Source organism: Anopheles maculipalpis, chromosome 2RL, assembly GCF_943734695.1.
Source record: "Anopheles maculipalpis chromosome 2RL, idAnoMacuDA_375_x, whole genome shotgun sequence".
In the NCBI taxonomy this organism is placed as follows: Eukaryota; Metazoa; Arthropoda; class Insecta; order Diptera; family Culicidae; genus Anopheles; species Anopheles maculipalpis.
Window position 1 is genome coordinate 29,389,094 of NC_064871.1, and position 19,903 is coordinate 29,408,996.

The window sequence follows — 19,903 nt, forward strand, 5'->3', positions numbered from 1 at the left end:
CGATAGATTAGTAGCGGTACTTTTAAAAGGCAGTCGTGTTTGAACAAGAAGGACCAGGCATTAAACCCCATCTTGGCCCAAAACTTCGCAATGAGTACTGACTATCCAATTACGTTACGCAGTTATCAATCAGTCTCGTAAACCATTAGACGACCTGCATGAGCTAGCAGGTCTTTAAGCCGATAAGAAGACGAAGTATTAATACTGATCGATAAAATGATCAACTGTAAACAGACACAACCGAGTCCAATATGCTACTTGAGCAATCGAGATGCAAGCAGTGACGAATCGAGGCGTTGGGACCCCTACATCACATCGAATATTGCTTGCTTTTGGGCAGTCAACGATCGCTTTATTTCTCCCACCGTTATCTGAGCCCATCACTAAATGTTAGTTAGATCCTTCCAAGAGAAAAGAGTTTCTGAAATGACGATGAAGCCGGCAGTTTTCAACCGGACAACATCAGATTGCGGTTACCGGTGTCCGATGTTTGTGTAAAGTAAGCAATTTTTAAAGTGCAGCGTGCAGATTACCTAGCTGAACCTGTGTAGATTGTAGAACTGGTTTAAATTTTCTCAGCTGATCTAGAATGCAGTTGATCAGGTCGTGATCGTGAAAGATATCGATAGTTTAAACTTGTTTCTTTATAGATCAGGGTGATCATCGATTCTCCAAATGCGGCATGCAAAGAATTTGTGTAGGCCAATTCGTCAATAAAATAAATATTTAAAATCATTTTTAAATTATTTCCAAACCAATTTTGGGTAAATCCGATTTACACCACTTAACTCCAAAGGTGATAGAAAGATCCAACCGACACAACAACACTGGGGAACCAGCCGCGAAGGTCGTTTGTCTCCCCCCCACCGTTAATGCCCCGTTTTTGATCCGTTTTTGTCCATCAAATCTCGGTCAACGCACATGAAATGAATGTTACGTTGTTTCCCACCCTAGTCATTGTCACGTCCGCCCTCGTCCCAGCATATACCCCACCCAGCTAATGTTAGGCCTGGCGTAGAAAGATCGCATTAAAAAAACGGCCAACACACCATACAAACACAACACACATACACTGCTGCGCAACTGCAACATCGCAACTGGTGGCCACGGTGAAGAGTTCATAACCGGACCGGATAAAAGCACCCCACAAATTCCTCCACCAACACCACCCACCCATCCGGATGTAGTCGGCAGTTCCGCTCGATAACTGTGTTGTAACAGCACACATTGCCGTTTTTCTACCGGCACACACTCTACACACTTGGGGTTTGTTTTTATCCGGCGTGTGGTGTGTGCGTTTGTATGCGTATTCACGGTGTGGATGGAGCATCAGAAAACACCCCCTAACACCCCCCGCCAGGGGCGGCTTATGTATGGGTGTGCAAACAAGCGGGCAGCATCTGCGCAGGGGTGAGCGTATGTTTTGCGTGGAGAAAAACAACATTCGTCAAGCAACGGTTGCGGGCTTCGGATGCGATTACACGTTCACGTAGTAGGCAGCGACGTGCAGAGTTCGGGTTGCTTCGTCTTCTCGGTATAATGTGAGTGTGTAGTGCTGCTCTGTGCTATATTGAATCGGATCAATAGAAGTGTGTTTCGCAGTAAAATATTGATCTGTAAGCGAGCTGCGGCTTATACCGAATTCTAATCAAGCGCGCACAGATGTTAAGCAAAGCTGCTACAAACACAGAAGAGTGCTGTGAGTGACTGTGCGCCGAACACAAACAAAAGAGTTGTAAGCCAAGAAAAAAGTGATCGTTCAAGAAAGAAGACGATCTATTAGAGGTATCGATCACCTTAGGAAGTCCTTCTACTGCGGGCCAAACTATCTTCCCCAAGGGTGTGTCTCGGGCAAGCTGTGGCACATATAAGTTGTGTTACCGTCTAACATCTAAGCTAAACATTGAAGGAGATGGCGAATAACGTGGCCGGCCAGGTGCTTGTGTACGCACTGCTGTTTTTCTTCATGGTGGTGGTCGTGTTTCTCTCCTACGCAATGATTCTGCACACCGAACAGTCGCAGATGTGGAGCACGATCAAGGATCGCGGTGCGACACGTACCATGCCAAACGGTACCACCAACTACTGGTACTACATCGTACGGGGTAAGTCTGGCTCATCTAACCTTTCTTTTTTCGTGGAGAATAGTAGACCCTGGAGCAGCTGTGTCTGCTCTGTTCCCGTCACCCAAAGACGCACACCAGCAGCATGGTGAGTGTGTGTAAGTGGCGTTGGGTGTTCTTACCCAAACGGCTATCGGATAGAGATAAGATTGTGCATTTTCTCTGACCTAGGCGCGCAGTTTTTGTCCCTCCCTAGTAAAAAAAGCATGTTTACTCCACTTATCGATCGTATCGACTTCAAACGCAATCGAAATTGGCATCATTGCACACCACCACGACGACGATTGTGGCCCCTACTAATAATGCATATGTGATACAATGACGTTCGCCATATATTGAGACGTTCGATTATTGAGTCACTTCGCCTTCCGCTCGGCCGCAAAACGGCTCAATCAACAGCAGGGGTGGGTGCTAATTGATTGCTAAACGGCACACTAATGGAAAGGTTTTGCGCGGGTCACAAAAGGGCATGCATGTGAATGCGCGAATAATGGTGATAATGATGGGCCGCTCTTACGTGAACCATAAGAGCATGGTGTCTGGAGCATTTGGAGCTTATATGAAAAACTGGCCCTTAAAATCTTGTTTGAAAAGTAGTGGTGTGTCTGAAATTAGTTATCTGACAAGTGACATTGAGAGTAAACAGTGGTTTATCACAAATCGTTATTTGATTGATAATGGCTGTTTGTTGGAGGAATGTCTTCCTCTTTTGCCACAGTTTATTGCATCACAAAATTGTCTACAAGGATAGCCTCAGAGATACGAAATACGTGCGTGATGCTAAACATGATAACATAGATTCGTTTAACAATTGCTCGAAAGACGATACGATTCGCCCAGAATCTTTCCAATTTGGCTGCCTTGAAGATCTCTGAAAATCTATGCAGTATAGTTCATCCTTTTTTATTTCAGCACAAAGCTTGCACGTCCTGCTTGATCGCTCTCAAATCATATATCTGACCTGTCATATTTTAAACGTCAAAGTGACACACAAGAACAATGTAACTAGCTTTCCTTGACAGGGTAGCTATAAACTCGCGTTTACAGCAGAGATTGAACCAATAAAATTGCCAGTAATTTCTAGTGTAAAGTGTCATCTGTTTATGAATCATGTGGAAAATCTACAAGTAACTCAAGTGAAGCAAATGCGTCGTAAGCGCAGGCATTAGATGCCACTGCATTATAACCTTACTTACTTACTTATCAGCTACAATCGCTTTGCAGTCTTGGCCTGCCGCAGCAGAATCCGGAACCGCTCACGGTCCCGCGTCGTCGTCCAATCCGTTATCCCGGCCTTGATGGCGGATGATTCCACCTCAATCTGGGCCTACCACGCCTACTCTGTCCGTGTGGACGGCCTAAAAGGGCTTTCTGAGCTGGGTCGTCCGGTGCCATGCGTATAACATGGCCAGCCCATCGGAGCCTGCCGAGCCTAATTCGCTGCACGACGGTGACGTCGTCATACAGTTCTCGTACAACTCGTCGTTGTAGTGGCTCCTCCATTGTCCTTCCACACTTACGGGGCCAACGATCCTTCTGAGCATCTTCCTATCCAACGCGGCTAAGAGGGCTTCGTCTGTTTTGGACAGGTCTCAGCCGCTTAATGTGAGTGAAGCGGTACGCCCTTATTCGGTAAAGGATATTCTTCTCTGTTTGGAAGAAGGCTGTTACTTTTCTTGATAATCATTTCACAACGATAAAACTGCTTTTAAAAATTTGAGCGTGGTCAGAATGTATCAGCCACACTGACTTCTCGTCTTCAAAACTTCATAAGTGAGAAGATATTGCAGAACTGGAAGTTGTAAGGATGAGGCTCATTATTTCTAGCGTCTTGGCTCAGGAATAAAATTCACAGCACGAGCAAATCTTTAATTAGAGCTTCTCAGCTACCACAGTAGCTCCAAATAATAAAAAAATTGCTTCAATATTTTGTCTGAAAATGAAATACATAATACAAAAGCCCTTGGATCGCTTGGACACAGAACCATCACATGAAAATCATTTAAAAGCCTATTTTTAGCGCAAACGGTAGTTGCAGAATTTCATCGATTGTTTTTATTGCCGCTTGTTGTTTGAATGAAATTATAAAATCTATTTTAAAGCTTGTGTCCATGCGTGCTAGTTAACAACACGCACTATTCTAGAAGATCGGTAATCGTCCGATAAAGATCGCTGGACTAGATGAACTAATTGGCAATAGTGATGTTAGAGCCTACAATCATCTCTCAATTACGACAAATGTGGACGTATAAATATGGACAAAAGCCGGATTTACAGCAGATGGTAAACCGCGGCTTTACAGGCATTGCGCAGTTAGTTGTCTAAAAAGCGTACGTGTCACAAAAAGGAACAGGTGTCACCATGGGAGCTGAATTGCAATTGGTTAGTTGCTTTGTTAGTGCACTAGCCGTTCTCATTTTGTTGAACATTGTCCACTGCAACCAAAAGCCAGTTCCGGTGTACTATCCAAATCGGATTGTGTTCACAAACGATACAAAATCATTTAACGTGCGTGTAACTCGTTTTATCTGTACGGAAACACCGTACGAAGTGTCGGTACTGCTGCAGTGTAAAACTGTCCTACGTCGCAACAGACCGACATTCTTCAACCTATCGTTTCATGTACCGGAGGTGTTGAACAAAATGTATTTTCAAGTGAAAACATACTACCGTTTAAACGATTATCAAGAGTTTCCAATTAACATTCTAATCGAAGTTTGTGCCTATTTTCGTAACCCATCGGAGGACATCTTTTCGCGCCATCTTATGTCGATAATGTTGGAAACGATACCGCATCTCATCCACTACTGTCCACATGGGGTAAATGAGCTTCCAGCGAAGTAGCTTTATAGCATTTGGCTTTTAAAAACTTTTTTAACGATTGTTTTCTTTTCTCTAGAACAAAACGTACCACGCAGTTTACTGGCTGGAGGATAAATTCTTTCCCAAGTCCATGCCGGCCGGCGACTATCGGCAGGATGTGTGGTTCCGGAACGAGCAGAACAAAACCTTCTTTGCCTATCAAGCGTACTTCTCAGTCCGGCGAATGGGTATATGGCGATCTTTACTCGAATGGTAGTAACTTTTGAGTACATTGAATGTACAGACTAGGTGGAATTTTAATACACCCATTAAACAAGGGTTGACCACTGTTACTTCATTAGTAGCATTTCTCTAGTTTCTCGTATCGAACAATGCTATTGGAACCTTGGAAATCGTACGGATTGTCAAGGGTTTGATGATCAGGAATTGAGACATAAGTTCCACGATGAATCATGTTATCTTTATCATGCTTTATTTTGCTTGTTTATTGTTTATGTGAATACAAATATTACAGGAATAACGAATTCGTTGTTTGTGTTTATTTTTGTTTGTATATCGTTGTTTTTTAGACGAATGTTTGCTATTTATTTAAATAGGTCAAACGGTAATTGGCCGAAAAATGTGTTTTGGGTTGAGTAACTCATTTTTTGAATGATAAATCACGTTGATGTTCGTGAAATATTTAACATCAATAACGAAGTTGAAACGTGATAACAATAATTATCCAACAAAAAATATACTGGTCACTAAATAGTAATGAATGGCATTAGATGGAACTGTCTGGACCTTTACCATTCATATATTGCTTTGCTAGTTGTTTTGTCGCTTATTTAAAAACAAACAACTATGACTGCCATAATTACACTCTAACCCGTAACGAGTTAAATACGTTAAAAACCGTAGCAAACGAATGGTCAAACACATCCCAAATGGCGTTGAATTTTCAACACATGTATGTAACGTAGGATCACGGAAGTCAAAAGATGTCCTTCATGCGGTAACTGTCAGCATTACTCGATTGCGAAGCATCCAGGAAGGCAGCTTGACCGTGCCTTTGACGGAAAAAAGCAGTGCTGGGTAGTCGATGTTACCATTGAGAAGAAGACTCGTGATGAACAACGAGCTTGCATGCTCATCGAGGCGCTCAAGACGGTGAGCTCAGGAGCGGAGTGCAATACGTGTTATCATACACGTTGTACAGACTCCAGTCGCGCGACTACCCGAATAGGAGCAGTAAAAAAAGCGTCTTTCCTGTCCCGTTGGATCATGAAGCTCAAGCGTCTTCTGTACGATTAGCCCTAGCAGTGGACACCATCTTGATACGACATAATCGAGCTGTTCACTGAAGGAGAGAAGAACGCTTAGATTCTTAACATAATGTTGTCTTACAAGATACTCTCCGTTTAAGGCATAAGCGGAGCCCGTGAGCAGCTAAACATAATAATTACACATTTTCCGATGCATATATTTAGTGCACTGTGCTTGCACTAGTGGTTTTTCACTCGGGCTCACGAAATCGCCGAAATATTTTTGCGTCATACACGTATCCGAAGTGATTTCCCTCTAGAAGTACACTTTGTGGAAGGAAACTACACTGGCACTGGCTACACAATGATGAAGCAAAAGTCCTCCGATAGAGATATGCTCAGAAATTTTGATTGACCACTATTGAGATCAGTTGAGAAGCTTTTCGCTGGACGACGCGATCACTTTCAAACAGATACCTTTCAGAAGTATCGTGAGTCGGACACGCGATCTCCAAACTATAAGCAGTCTTTCAACAGCATAGCAATTAAATAAATATTCTGCTTAAGCCACACCAACCCCACTTTCCCGTCTTGTTAGGATAGACAGCAATAACACCATATCACCAGAGAAAGAAAAACTGTAAACAAACAGCAATGTGGGCATGATGAATGGTTTCTCGTATGGCAGTTACAATTAAGCAGCGTGTTAATCACGTTGTTTATCTTTGCCTCTTATCATGCGTCTTGGAACATAATCATGCTCGGCTACATTTTTGCAGTTGCAACAAGTTCACACTGGTTGTGTCTGCCCGCCCGCGTGTCCCAGAAGCAGCAAATGCTTTTGCAAGTTAACATCCTGCATTACCGTTTATATTCTTACTTCGGACAAATAGGAAGCGGGGTTCACTTTTTATATCTGGTGATCAACTGGATCAAACGTGTTGAACTAATCTTTCCCAAAATAGTGAATTTATTTCCTTTCACTGTTCTTTTTACTTAATAAATATGAAACTACAAGAATCAAACAAGATCATTTTGTGTTCTTTGAGTTTCAAGCAAGATTATGCTCGTTAGATTTGATTATGTTTACCGACGGTGACCGAAGAGGGGACGAAAAGATGTTAGCCTTGAATTGTGTTGTAAACAACGCACCGGTCACACACACGTGTCGGAGCTACGGAAGAGATTCCGCTTCTTACCGCCGGGTCAAACATAATAACTCTGTTGTGAATCATCAGCCAACGCGACACAGCAAACGGCCAGCCATTGATGTTGTCCGATAGTGTACGGAAAGCACTGCTCAGATTTGGTTTGTTGATTTCCACACAGATGGCGCTGCAAGCTATGGTGGTTTATTGACTAATAATAGCTAGGAAAGAGTTTGAGTGCTTTATACGATTTTCACAGAAAATGACAGAAAAAGTGAGAAAAATTGGCGGTAAATATATTAAAACTTGAATAATACTTATTACATTGTTTGAAGGCATCGTACACTTGCTGCGTTCGTTCCGTCTTAGACCACCGCCATGCACAGAATAAAAAGGGTTCAGAGGAGGTTTACGTGCCTAACTGTGCGTAGAAATGAACATGGTTACACTGCTCCTGTGCCCTCTGATTCCTTCCGCTGCAGTATGCTCGGTCTGAGTGAAATCCGAAATCTCCACCATAAGCCTTCTACCTTTATCCCTTCCCGACGTTTGTTTTTTGAACAGAAGGATCTCTGGACAGGAGCAAGTTCCAAATTCAACCGTGTACACACACCATCTGTTTGGCTACAACCTCTTCAGGTTGTACCACTCTTTCCTCGATACTGTCCTATCCCTGCAATGTTTTCTCCTTCCTTTGGAGTTGATAAAATGATCGTTAAATCTATATTGGCGGGCGGGCAATAATGATTAAATGATTAAAAAAGTAAATAAACACACAAAACATTACACTGTAATTGCTATTTTACCAGCTGAATGTTGTTTAAAAAGATGAAATCGAATTAATTTACTTAATGACGCAACAAATCTTAATGTGTTAAATATTTACAAATAATAAATTTTAATTGTTTTAATAATATGTCTCCTTTTGGTCGCTTCATTGCTAGCTTTAGTATAATGAATTTAATAAGCGCGATACGCACAGAAGCCTTTACAATATTATAAAATAAAACGTATGCAGCAATACTTCTTTAGCACAATTGATTTGTTCCTCCCCTAACGAGTTTTACAGAGTGACAGATCGTAGCGCACTATTTATTCCTAGTGTTAGTGACTCATTTAACGATTGAGATTTCAACTCCGGTCTTCCAATGTTAAGACCGGCGCCGAACTATAGTGTATAGTGTGTATAGTGGGAATGAGTTTTCAGATATTCTAAGTCACAAACTCTTGCCAACAGCCTCTTAAGGCCGCTACTCACGAGAGATTTCAAAATCAAAATTTCCGCTTCTCAGGAATGTTTGTAAAATTTTCTCGCTTTGAAATCGCAATTTGAGAACTTGACGCATACATAAGCTATCTAATACGAGACAATGGAGAAAAGGTTGTAATCTGAGTAGTGAGATATTTTGGCAGTTCCACAACGATTTCAACCGTTCGAAATTTCCCGTGACCCGGGGCCTTAAGGCAAACAACTGGCGGAAATTCTTCTTCTTGGCTTAACGACCTTCTTAGGTTACGCCGGCCATCTAATGGCTTACTAGACTTGTTCATACCACGTAGTTGGATAGTCAGTCCTCACTACGAAGGAGCGGTCCGGATGCAACCAAATTTGTCGTACATTTTAAACACGTCAAATTATATGCCAAATTTTTTCTGTTTTTTTAAACGTTTGCAGGAAAAAAATTGTGGTTATTAACTCATGTTATAGCAAAACAGTCAGGTCAGGTTAGGTCATGGTCAGGTAATGATTACTTGACTAGAAAGTAATGTTAATACAACAATTATCTTTCAATTACGACGAAAGCTATGGCTATTAGCAACACTATATTCTATTCTGTCTATATAAATAAAAACAGAATCCGGTTTCCAATAGAAGGCAAACGAAGGGACTGTGTATTGTATCGTCTAATTATTGTACGTGACACAAATAGTGACAGAAATCAAGTCAGAATGAGTGCTGAATGGCAATTTGTTAGTTATTCTGTTAGTGCACTAGCCGTTCTCATTTTGTTGAACATTGTCCACTGCAACCAAAAGCCAGTTCCGGTGTACTATCCAAATCGGATTGTGTTCACAAACGATACGAAATCATTTAACGTGCGTGTAACTCGATTCATCTGTGCGGAAACACCGTACGAAGTGTCGGTACTGTTGGAATGCAAAACTGTCCTACATCGCAACAAGCCAACTTTCTTCAACGTGACTTTGCAGATACCGGACGTGTTGAACGCAATATACTTTCAGGTGAAAACATACTACCATTTGAACGATTATCAAGAGGTTCCAGTGAATGTTTTGGTGGAAATTTGTGACTATTTTCGTAACCCATCGGAGGACATCTTTTCGCGCCATCTTATGTCGGTAATGTTGGAAACGATACCGCATCTCATCCACTACTGTCCACATGGGGTAACTTAGCTTGAAGTCGTGTTGAATATACTTAAAGCAGTTGCTTGCAACACACACTCTAACGTTTATTTTCACTTCCACAGAACAAAACGTACTACGCAGTTTACTGGCTAGAGGATAAATTCTTTCCCAATTCCATGCCGGCCGGCAACTATCGGCAGGATGTGTGGTTCCGGAACGAACAAAACAAAACCTTCTTTGCCTATCAAGCGTACTTCTCGGTCAGGCGGCTGGGTATTTGGCAATCTATGTTCGACTGGTAGCAACATTTGAATCTATTTAGATGATGGAATGATGCCAACTGGAACCGCAAAACTTGCGATACAATTACCGTTGCACACATGCCTCGAATTTATTTTCAATTTCTATTAAAGGTCCTCTGTGTCTTCTTTCTTTTTTGTTTCGTTTCTTCCTGGGTATAGTGATAGAGAGGCGAATGTATTTTTTTACAACTTAAAGCCTCTATAAATAAACGAAACAACACATCCTCGTCATAGTTGGCGTACTCCAGCGCCTAGTAAATAATGGCAGGATAGACTTCGCCCGGTTTTGTTGGTTTATTTTAAGCGTTGCTTTCAAGAAACCTCTCCGTAACACCCGAGAACGATTTTCTAAATTTAAGTAAGTGAAATACAATCTGATAAACCAGTCAATTATGCTGTTTAGGAATGGTCTAGGAGTTCAATATTTTAAATTTTATAGCATTCTAGGTATGAGAATTCATGTTGAGAGAGCTAATCCCTACCGCAAGTCGCAACATGGTATTATAGTACTACCTTATTGTGTTAACCTTGAGCATTTTTGAATTGCACTGACAGTTGAGTGGTTGCCTATTTCATCACGCAGTAAAAATCTACAAACTTTACGTTAAAAGATAAGTAGTAACAATGATATTTGCAAGTACATTCAGTGTTGTTGGTTACGAACCTAAATCTATTTTAGTGATTTGTGTTTGCTGACGGACACAGTGATTCACTAAACTGCAAAGTGTGCTCAGCGTCACTAGCTCATGCTAGTTTTTTAAAATGGCTGTTTGAGGTTACAAATAATTATTGGGCCTAATCAAAATAATCGTTCTTCATCAATTACCTTATCCGCATCTGGCAAAGCATCCCAGTTGTGTGTAGGTACAATCGGAGATTTTCGCAATAGGTCGGATAGTACCAATTAACAGTTTGTTTTTATAGAGGTTCGTAATGAAAAGAACTTTTTTTTCTAAATCTTTATAAAATATATTGTTCAAGTTCAACCCTAACATTATCTGTTATAAACATACCAAGGTCGACTGTCAAACGGCCCACATTACGTTGGTATTTAATAAATATATGTATATACATTTTAAGTAAAAAAAATCCTCACAACTCAAGCTGCAAAATTTACGACTGTTTTATTCTTGCGTGAAAATTTGTATCCAAAATTCTTAATTCAATAATTAATAATTAATAATTAAAGTATCCAAATTGCCAGAGCAAAGACTCTAATGGAATGTAACGGTCGGGTGCAGCAATCGTTGCCTAGATTTTTTCTTAGGAATAACTACATCGACAGATTTTGGTCTGACATTTCTGGCTTCTAAAAATTAATTCAAGCTGGAGCTGGATAGTCAGTCCTGCGTACAAGGGTACGCTCCGATGACATTTGATATTGGTCCTGCCGCTTGCAGATGACTGTCAGTTAGTGACTACTGCCTAAATAAGAGCAAAGATTTCAGTTACTTTGTCTGCAATCACAGGAAGACGAAAGAGATTCTACGCTCTTCTTTTTTTAAGTTCAACGATCTGTTGTTCGCACCGGTTAACAAATCGCTTACTGGACTTTTTGTTGATGCCATGTAATTGTATAGTCAAGTACTCAAGTAGTAGACAAGTCAAGTACTACACTACTGGGATTTGAACTACGGTATTGCAGTGTGAAGACTAGCGCCGTTGTCACTTCTATCACCGAAGCATCTTGGATGCTCTGTCTTCCCTTATTGCCACTCTCCTTCTCGATCATGCCGATGCCTTCACAAATGCTGTTTTGCATTCCAAACTGCTAGTGATGATTACGATTTTCATAGTACCAATGTCTCGAATTCGAGAGCTTCTGTCAAACGTTAGAGCATGCTAATTAGGGGTTATATTCCCGCTCGTGTATTTTCTAAGCGTTCCATTCAAAGAGATCTGTACTTGTACCACTTTTACTGGTCGCAAAAATCCTGTGCGTGTGCGTGCTATTTCGTCGTTTTCGTCACCTGGCGTTGTATTTCTTCCGCGCTCGTCTCATATTTCCTCCACAAAAGTCATGATTCTTTTAGTTATTTTGTCCATCGCTGATAAGTTGGCGTTTGATAAGGTTCGGTTTTACCCTTTAAGAATATTTTGCGCAATTCCTTCAAAAGCTCCGTCTAATTATTGTTATTTAATTTTCTGTACAAATATTTACAACTAAACACTTTTTTTGTACGCGCTCCCACGTGAACATATCGTTCGTGGTAAATACACAACAATTAAAAAGCGTTTGAGATTTCGTTTTACGTGCTTCATTTCAGATGTTAGTTGATAGCAATATAAAAAAAATCATTTGATACGAAAGGAGGATAAATTATTTCGTTGTTGTTTGTACAATTACCGCAATTAAGACGTAAACTCTGCTCTTTGGTTTGAATTATAAATTCTGGTTATAAATTTAACACACATCAGACGGTGCACAATAACACAGCAGAGTTTACAGTATTTAACCGTTTGTGCCAGTGTAAGTAAAACAGAGAGTTAAGGGTGTCAACATGAAACGAAAAATGCAATTCACTAGTTGCTTTGTCAGTATACTTGCCTTCGTTGTGCTGTACGATATGAAAGATGTCTACGGCATCCAGGAGCCAATTCCGGTGTACTATCCCAATCGAATCGTGTTCACAAATGATACAAAAGCATTCACCTTGCGTACGACTCGATACATCTGTACGGAAACACCGTATGAAATGACGGAACTGCTCCAATGCAAAACACTCCTGCGCCGTAACCAGCCAACGGCTTTGAACTTCTCTGTGTCCGTACCGATGGTGTTGAATGCAATAAATTTGCAAGTGAAAACGTACTACCGATTTAACGATTATCAGGAGTTTCCAGTTAGCTTACATGCGGAAATTTGTGCCTATTTTCGCAACCCGTCGGAAGACATATTTTCGCGTCACGCCATGTCAGTACTGTTGGAAACGATACCGCATCTCATCCACTACTGTCCGCATGGGGTAAATTTATGGTTTGATCTCTGTGTCGAAAATGATGTTGTTTATAGTATGTTTTGGCGGAAAAGCACTTTCCCAAGTCCCTGCCGGCCGGAGACTATCGGCAGAATGTGTGGTTCCGTAATGTTCAGAACATAACACTCTTTGCCTTTGAAATGTACTTTTCCATCCGTCGGGTAGGGGTAATACGATCGTTTATTGACTGGTCCTGAAAACAACCCTGACAACCGTGTTAAGCATAAAAGCATTAAATTTATTAGGTGTTCAAACGCTGCTATTTCAAAACGCACCGTTAATGGTCAGTAGTTTTCTCGTTTTTGATGGTTTTATTATTTTTAAATAGTAAGAGAAAAAAACGATACGTAACGATGGAGGCAGCCAATTCAAATTGATTGATTAGTAACGTTTAGTACGTTACTTTACGTTACGTTACGTTATTTCATTACTAATGACTAATGATCTCTAATGACTAATGAGCTCAACAAACAATGTAGCTTGTATATAAATTGCTCCCGCAAATGAAAATCCCGCCCTCTTACCATAGGCTCTGATTAATCAGCCTGCGATAACGTCGATCTAAACGAAGCGTCAGCAAAGTACATTTTTGCTGCAAAACATTGTAACAAATTCTGGTAAAGGAGTTGAACTAGCGATTCAATGGACTAACGTTTCCTGTACTAGCAGTCGATTCGGTGTAGCAATTCACCAACTAGTTGTACGATCGTTCCCTGTTTTGAATAATAACAACCGAAGCAATTAAAACGAAAAGTGGGTTACTTTTTTATTTAAGATTACATATTTTAAGTACGAATTTTAAGTTGTTTATTTGTTAAAAATGTTTATCTCTCTTCATCTAACCCATTTTACTAACTTGTAGCATACGTGCTATACATATTAGTAATATTTTATTAACATAGACATATATTAAAACACAAAACAAATAACTTCATGCATATCGAACCATAGGAATCAGAAAGAACAAATGAAGAATAATGTCTGGCATATTTTAAGCAGCCTCAGCAATCGATCGAGCAATCGATTTTGCAAGTGTAGCAATCGATCGCACCGCGACACATTATAGGCGTACGTAAGCATCCTCGAACAAAATGTAATAACAAAAAGGTAAACCACTAAGGAACATTTTTCGGTTACAAAAAGCAAGCAAAAACTATTGGAAGAATTGGGTATAAATAAAGTTGACTTCTCCGTTCACGGAAGAACTGTCTCGAGGAGCTGTATAGAGAGAAGGTGCAACAAGCTCAACCTTGCGTTCAATTCGTTTCATTTCATTTCATTTCATGTATTTCATATGTTTGCCAATCTAAACCTAAACGGTACGCAGAATAAGTTTTTTTTCTAACAGTGCAGCATAACAAAAAAAAGAAAACAGAAAATAGGGAAGTGAAGGAAAGATTAGGAAGTTGATAACAACAGGGAACGGAAAGAAGGTAGGGATATGTTGAAATCTAAGTGATGGGACGAAGAATTAAACATTTTGATGGCAATAAGAAAGAAATCTTTACGGCTCACCGCAGAGCGAAGTGCGGCAACAAATGAGGATTGACAAATAGAACAGCGATCTTCAAGCGACGCAAGACCAAGCAACCGGCATCTGTGCTCGTAACAGGGGAGAGCAGAGGATCGATCGCCAAGAATTTTCCGGAGAGCAAACCTAGTGAAGGACCTCTGCACCCGCTCTATTCGATCAATGTGGATTCTTGCCGACGGGTACCAGATAACCGAGCCATACTCCAGCTTTGATCTGACCAATGAACAGAACAAAGTCTTTAAACAACAAGCACCGGAGAAGTCACGGGCCACACGTTTAAGTACGCCAAGAGTCCTCCTCTACTTCCTGACTATGGAGTTAATCTGGTGTAAGAAAGTGAGTCCCGTGTCGAGCAAGATGCCCAAGTCCTTAATGACCGAAACATGCTCAACCAGAATCTGGTCAAGGGAATAAGGATGAACAAAAGGGGTGCGGGACCGGGTAAACGTAATAACACTACATTATGTCGGACAGAGGGAAAGACGGTTGTGATTACACCAAGCACAAAAACGGCCAAGGATATATTGAAAAACAACACAGTCAGGAGGAGAGGATTTAGGATAGAAGATTTTTAAGTCGTCATTATTCCTTCTGCATATCCAAAGTCGCCTTGCTCCGCCGATCAGCATTGAGAGTCCCCCTACCAAAGGTAAGGCCTCGATGTCTCCAACGTTCCTGTAAGAAAGATTCTCATCCAGAATCTTCTCCTTCTCCTCCACCAAATGGCGTACCGTGACCCATCCGATATCTTCTTCTTCGCATGGCCACATGGCTTCCTATGGCGACACCACATGGCGACCATGAATTCAATCTTCTTCCCCCCACCACAAGTTAGCCACGCATCAAAAGCCGAAAGGAAAGGTGGTTCCATTGAGTTGCCATTTCTATTCGCAGGCACAAACCATAACTATTCCACCAGTATAAGGCATAATCTTTCTTATATAAATTGTACACAATCATATATTTAAATTCACAATTATTCATTGACTTTAAATGAGATACGGTAACTCAACTGGTTCGCTCGACGGTCTAGAGAGAAGATAGCGCCGTACTGGGCATCAGTATGATGTCCTGCTAGTCGCCTGTCCTCTTTCACAGGATAGCTCCAACACTATCGAACACACTGGAGTTAACCGTTGCTCTAATCCCGTCCCAGATCATCTACCCGTTTATCATCAAGCAGCGGATTACTGATTACTAGCAAACCAGTTAGGACAAGACCTCTTCTTTCGGAACTAGCCGGCTAGCAGAGATTGAATTAGATAAAATTTCCTAACAGTGGTCATGTAGTAGCCAAAATGCTTACACTTATGAATGAAACTCATACATACTTATACTACATTAAACAATACAAATCCTTTCTTACACTATCATCAGTGGTAGTAAATTGTGTCTGTCGACAGACAAAGATTGATTAACTGAGCTCTCTGCAGTGTGCGCCGAACGTTCGGTAGCTGAACGTACAAATCGCTCAGATTTGTAAATGAAAGCTAGATAATCACCTGAAATAATCTAAGTAATCTCTCTTAATCACTCTGCTAATTCGTGTCAGGTTCCCATAAATCAAGCGGGTTGAGTGGTTTTAATACAGCAGGAGGCACATCACTGGTTCCCCGCGGTAACCATACGATGACAGTTCTTTCGCTCTTGCTATTTGTTTAGAAAAGAATAAAATATTCCTAGACACAGGAGGTTCCGCAAAACGGTGTTTGAGAGAGATGTGCAAATGCAGTCACTAATCAGTGGAAAAGAAAGATGTACTGCTGCTGCATTCGTAACATCACGTGCATGAAAGCAACGGACTCTAGTGGTAATTGTTTCTTCAATTTTTATAGACTTTACTCTTGGCTCTCTGGTTATGAACCATATTTTGAACCAAGAATTTAGCAAATTCAAATCTGTTTTAAGATCACACAGTTAGCAAACTATCCGCATGCTTTTCAGTGTACAAAAGGTATCAAAATTATAACCCCAAATGAGTAACGGGAGTTTCATAGTGTTACGATGGTCAACCAATCGATTTTTACTGCCCTTGGCATTAGTGTACACTGTAAAACACGATGTTAATTACAGTCCAAATCATGGTCATACTTACACACAACTGTCGTTCAACGGAATGTGTTCTGTTCCGCCCTATTCTAAATTTGCCCCGGCACGGATCGAAATCATCATCGAGCCCAATCAAGCGGCTGATGAGTGACACAAAACAAGCATAATTGACGTTAATCATATTTTTCGTCGACCGCACGCCCATTAGCAAACGAATTTTGCCGTAAGATTTTGTTTGATTTTTTTTTGCTATTTAAATAGAATACTCTGAATATACGCCCGGTGCCATAACAGATGTTTGTGAAGTGAAGTGAAGTGTTTGCATTTTGTATGATAAAAAAAATGCATTCTCCTGCTGGCACATCTGTTGCAGAGCTGCTGTTTTAGTTAGATTTAATAAGGTCAATTACACATTTAAACTTGATCATCCATAACAAGCATGGCCTGGGATAGGTGGCTATCGGATATGATACCGAGATCCAAATGAAAAGGCTTAATGTTACGTGTAAGATTTATTTGATTCATGTTCCCATCATTAACGAAGCAGAACTCGTGCTTTTGCGGTGCATCATAAAACTATGATAGTGACGTTTAAGTAAGGCCTTTGTTGAGAGCGTAAGATGTGATCCACTGATTATCCGCGGTATATTCTCTCGTAGAATTCACCCGAGCTTTGGCCATATGGAGTAACGAAATTCCTGCAGTGGGTTCGTCTTGAAGCACCTTGGGCCTTCTCTTGAATTGTGGAGTCTGAAGTTGGATATCGGGTGGGTCGGCAGTAATACGACAACGGCACCGTTCTTCACACGTTCCCTCGTAGTGAGGACTAACTGTCCAACTACGTGGTATCAGCCTATCTAGTTAGTAAGCCATCTCGATGGCCGGCGTAACCTAGAAGGTCATTAATCCAAGAAGAAAAAGAAGAATCTATAATAATCCGTAACATCGGCTGCATCGAACTGTTAAAATAGACATTTTCCAGTGCAAATCCTAAGCTCGAACAAATTTGATCTAACAGGTTGGCTGATAAGTCCCCGGTCTGACACATAGAATGCGCCGCTAGTATTAAATGCATATTATTTTTATATAGCACCAACCTTCAAACGATTCGTGTCAAAATTTGACGTCTGTATGTCAGTTAGTTTGTGAGACAGAGCGTCTTTTGTCAAGCAACTTTTGGTTGCTTGACGAACGAAAAAAGAACGACGAAGAAAAAAGTGTTGTTCCACCAAGACAACGCACCGTGCCACAAGTCATTGAGAACGATGGCAAAAATTCATGAATTGGGCTTCGAATTGCTTCCCCACCCACCGTATTCTCCAGATCTGGCCCCCAGCGACTTTTTCTTGTTCTCAGACCTCAAAAGGATGCTCGCAGGGAAAAAAATTGGCTGCAATGAAGAGGTGGTCGCCGAAACTGAGGCCTATTTTGAGGCAAAACCGAAGGAGTACTACCAAAATGGTATCAAAAAATTGGAAGGTCGTTATAATCGTTGTATCGCTCTTGAAGGGAACTATGTTGAATAATAAAAACGAATTTTGACAAAAAAATGTGTTTTTCTTTGTTAGACCGGGGACTTATCAGCCAACCTGTTATGACCTATTAGGTGTGTGATATTTCCACCAGCAATGAGACGTTTTTACCATCCCCTGCATTTTGGGATGAAGTCATACATTGGGAAACTCTTTCGGCAAATAAATTAGGAGCTCAGAAGACTTGTTTGAGTCAGAAATAAAATATATTTTTAAAACTTGTTGCTCGTTAATCAAACACTCGGCCACGAAGTCTACCCGCAAGTTCTGATAAACTTCGTGAAACTTGTTGTCCCGTGCTGGATTTTTTTTCGCACCGTTTCGTAAATAAGATTAACACCCAACTCTTTATTGTAATGTTACCCAACAAATGAATTTCTCACATTATACTAATGCATCTTGTTTGCACAAATTCTTTCTTCATTCGCAGACATGGACAAGATACGCAACATGACGGACGTACTTTACCTGGATCGTTCTACGCACATCGTACCGACACCGGTTGGTTTTCGGGTGGTTGGCAAAGACTTTGAAATCCATTTCGATCAGATCAATGTAACGAATGCTGGCGAGGACGAGAACGCTCACCACCACCAACCACAGCACGACTACATACCAACGCTCGTGAAACGGAAGACGTACGTTTGGGAGATAACAAGACGCCAACCTACCGCCAACATTACGGTGCCGGTGTTTATGGGCAAGCACGACAAGCAAGTCATTCCACCGTATCAAAATGCGATACCACCAGCTGATTCGGATACTAAAAAGGAGTAGTTTGTTAAGTGGCCAACCACAGTGCATTTATGTGTTAGGAATTGTAAACAGACAGCTAACATTGACTTCGAGAATCCACAGGTCTTTTTTAAAGAGTATCTAACAACGTTTATGAAAACGAGGGTAGTATGGAGTGATGACTAGAAGATGAAATAAGGTTCTTCCGCATAGAGGCAGCTATGAGCAAAGCAAAAGGGGAGCCAAAGATAGTTGTGCTGGTTGCTTAAAGCTTATGTACTAGGGTAGAAGATCTTAAAATATTTGACATTGTTATTAATTTTTTGGGGTTTCCTATTTACTGAGTTTTCTACATTGATTGGACATGAAGTTAAAACACTTGTATATTATATATTGAGTTAGATAATAGGATTTGTTTGTTTATAGAAACGATAGAATTAAGTTTAAAATAAAGACGTAACAGACAATACATACTGAGCATAGCATGGGATTTAGACTGCAACGTAAAACATTGGACAGGATTGTACAATTTTTCCACAAAATTTGATTGTTCAGCCATACCGGCATGAGGTTATATTAAAACTATGAAAATGAATTTTTGATTACAATACTGTATGAAAACTAAGGAAAAACTGAAGCAGTATCCATGAAAGGCATTTATTGTGAATTTAAGGTGTGATAACAAGTAAAACGAAAAAATCGAGGCTGATAAAAGAATGAAAATTATATTTAAACACTGGAACTTCGTCAGCAAATGAAAAGAAATGAAACAAACAAAAAATGCAAATATTTTTTTGTTAAGGAGTTTTTATAACGAATCGAAATCCGTCGCAACTCGCATTAGTTAGTTTTAAGAAACAATTATTACGATTTATAAAATAAAAACAATGATAAAATGACTGTTTTATGAGAATATTTTAGAACACAGAACGACTTCCATTCAAACGTATAAACGCCCCCAAAAAAGGTGAAACTCCTTCTGATCGAGAATTTATGGTCTGAACAAATGCTTCGCGACATTGACGATTCCAATCAAATGGAAGCGCGACACCATTTATAATT

At 40.5% G+C, this 19,903-nt stretch overlaps 2 protein-coding genes across 2 annotated transcripts; both read left to right on the plus strand.

Moving 5' to 3' along the window:
- Window positions 1–1,912: 1,912 nt before the first annotated feature.
- LOC126559210 (uncharacterized) lies at window positions 1,913–18,883 on the plus strand. Its single transcript, XM_050215335.1, has 2 exons — window positions 1,913–2,105; window positions 18,537–18,883. The coding sequence occupies exons 1-2, from the start codon at window positions 1,913–1,915 to the stop codon at window positions 18,881–18,883; spliced, it is 540 nt and encodes a 179-aa protein (XP_050071292.1).
- LOC126559059 (uncharacterized) lies at window positions 4,485–5,202 on the plus strand. The gene is made up of 2 exons (XM_050215164.1): window positions 4,485–4,943; window positions 5,023–5,202. Exons 1-2 carry the CDS (start codon window positions 4,485–4,487, stop codon window positions 5,200–5,202), a joined length of 639 nt encoding a protein of 212 aa, XP_050071121.1.
- Window positions 18,884–19,903: the final 1,020 nt, after the last annotated feature.

Coding starts and splice junctions, on each gene's coding strand:
- LOC126559210 (XM_050215335.1), top strand. CDS start 1,913: ATGGCGAATAACGTGGCCGGCCAGGTGCTTGTGTACGCACTGCTGTTT. Junction 2,106..18,536: donor CTGGTACTACATCGTACGGG/GTAAGTCTGGCT, acceptor CTTCATTCGCAG/ACATGGACAAGATACGCAAC.
- LOC126559059 (XM_050215164.1), top strand. CDS start 4,485: ATGGGAGCTGAATTGCAATTGGTTAGTTGCTTTGTTAGTGCACTAGCC. Junction 4,944..5,022: donor TCCACTACTGTCCACATGGG/GTAAATGAGCTT, acceptor TCTTTTCTCTAG/AACAAAACGTACCACGCAGT.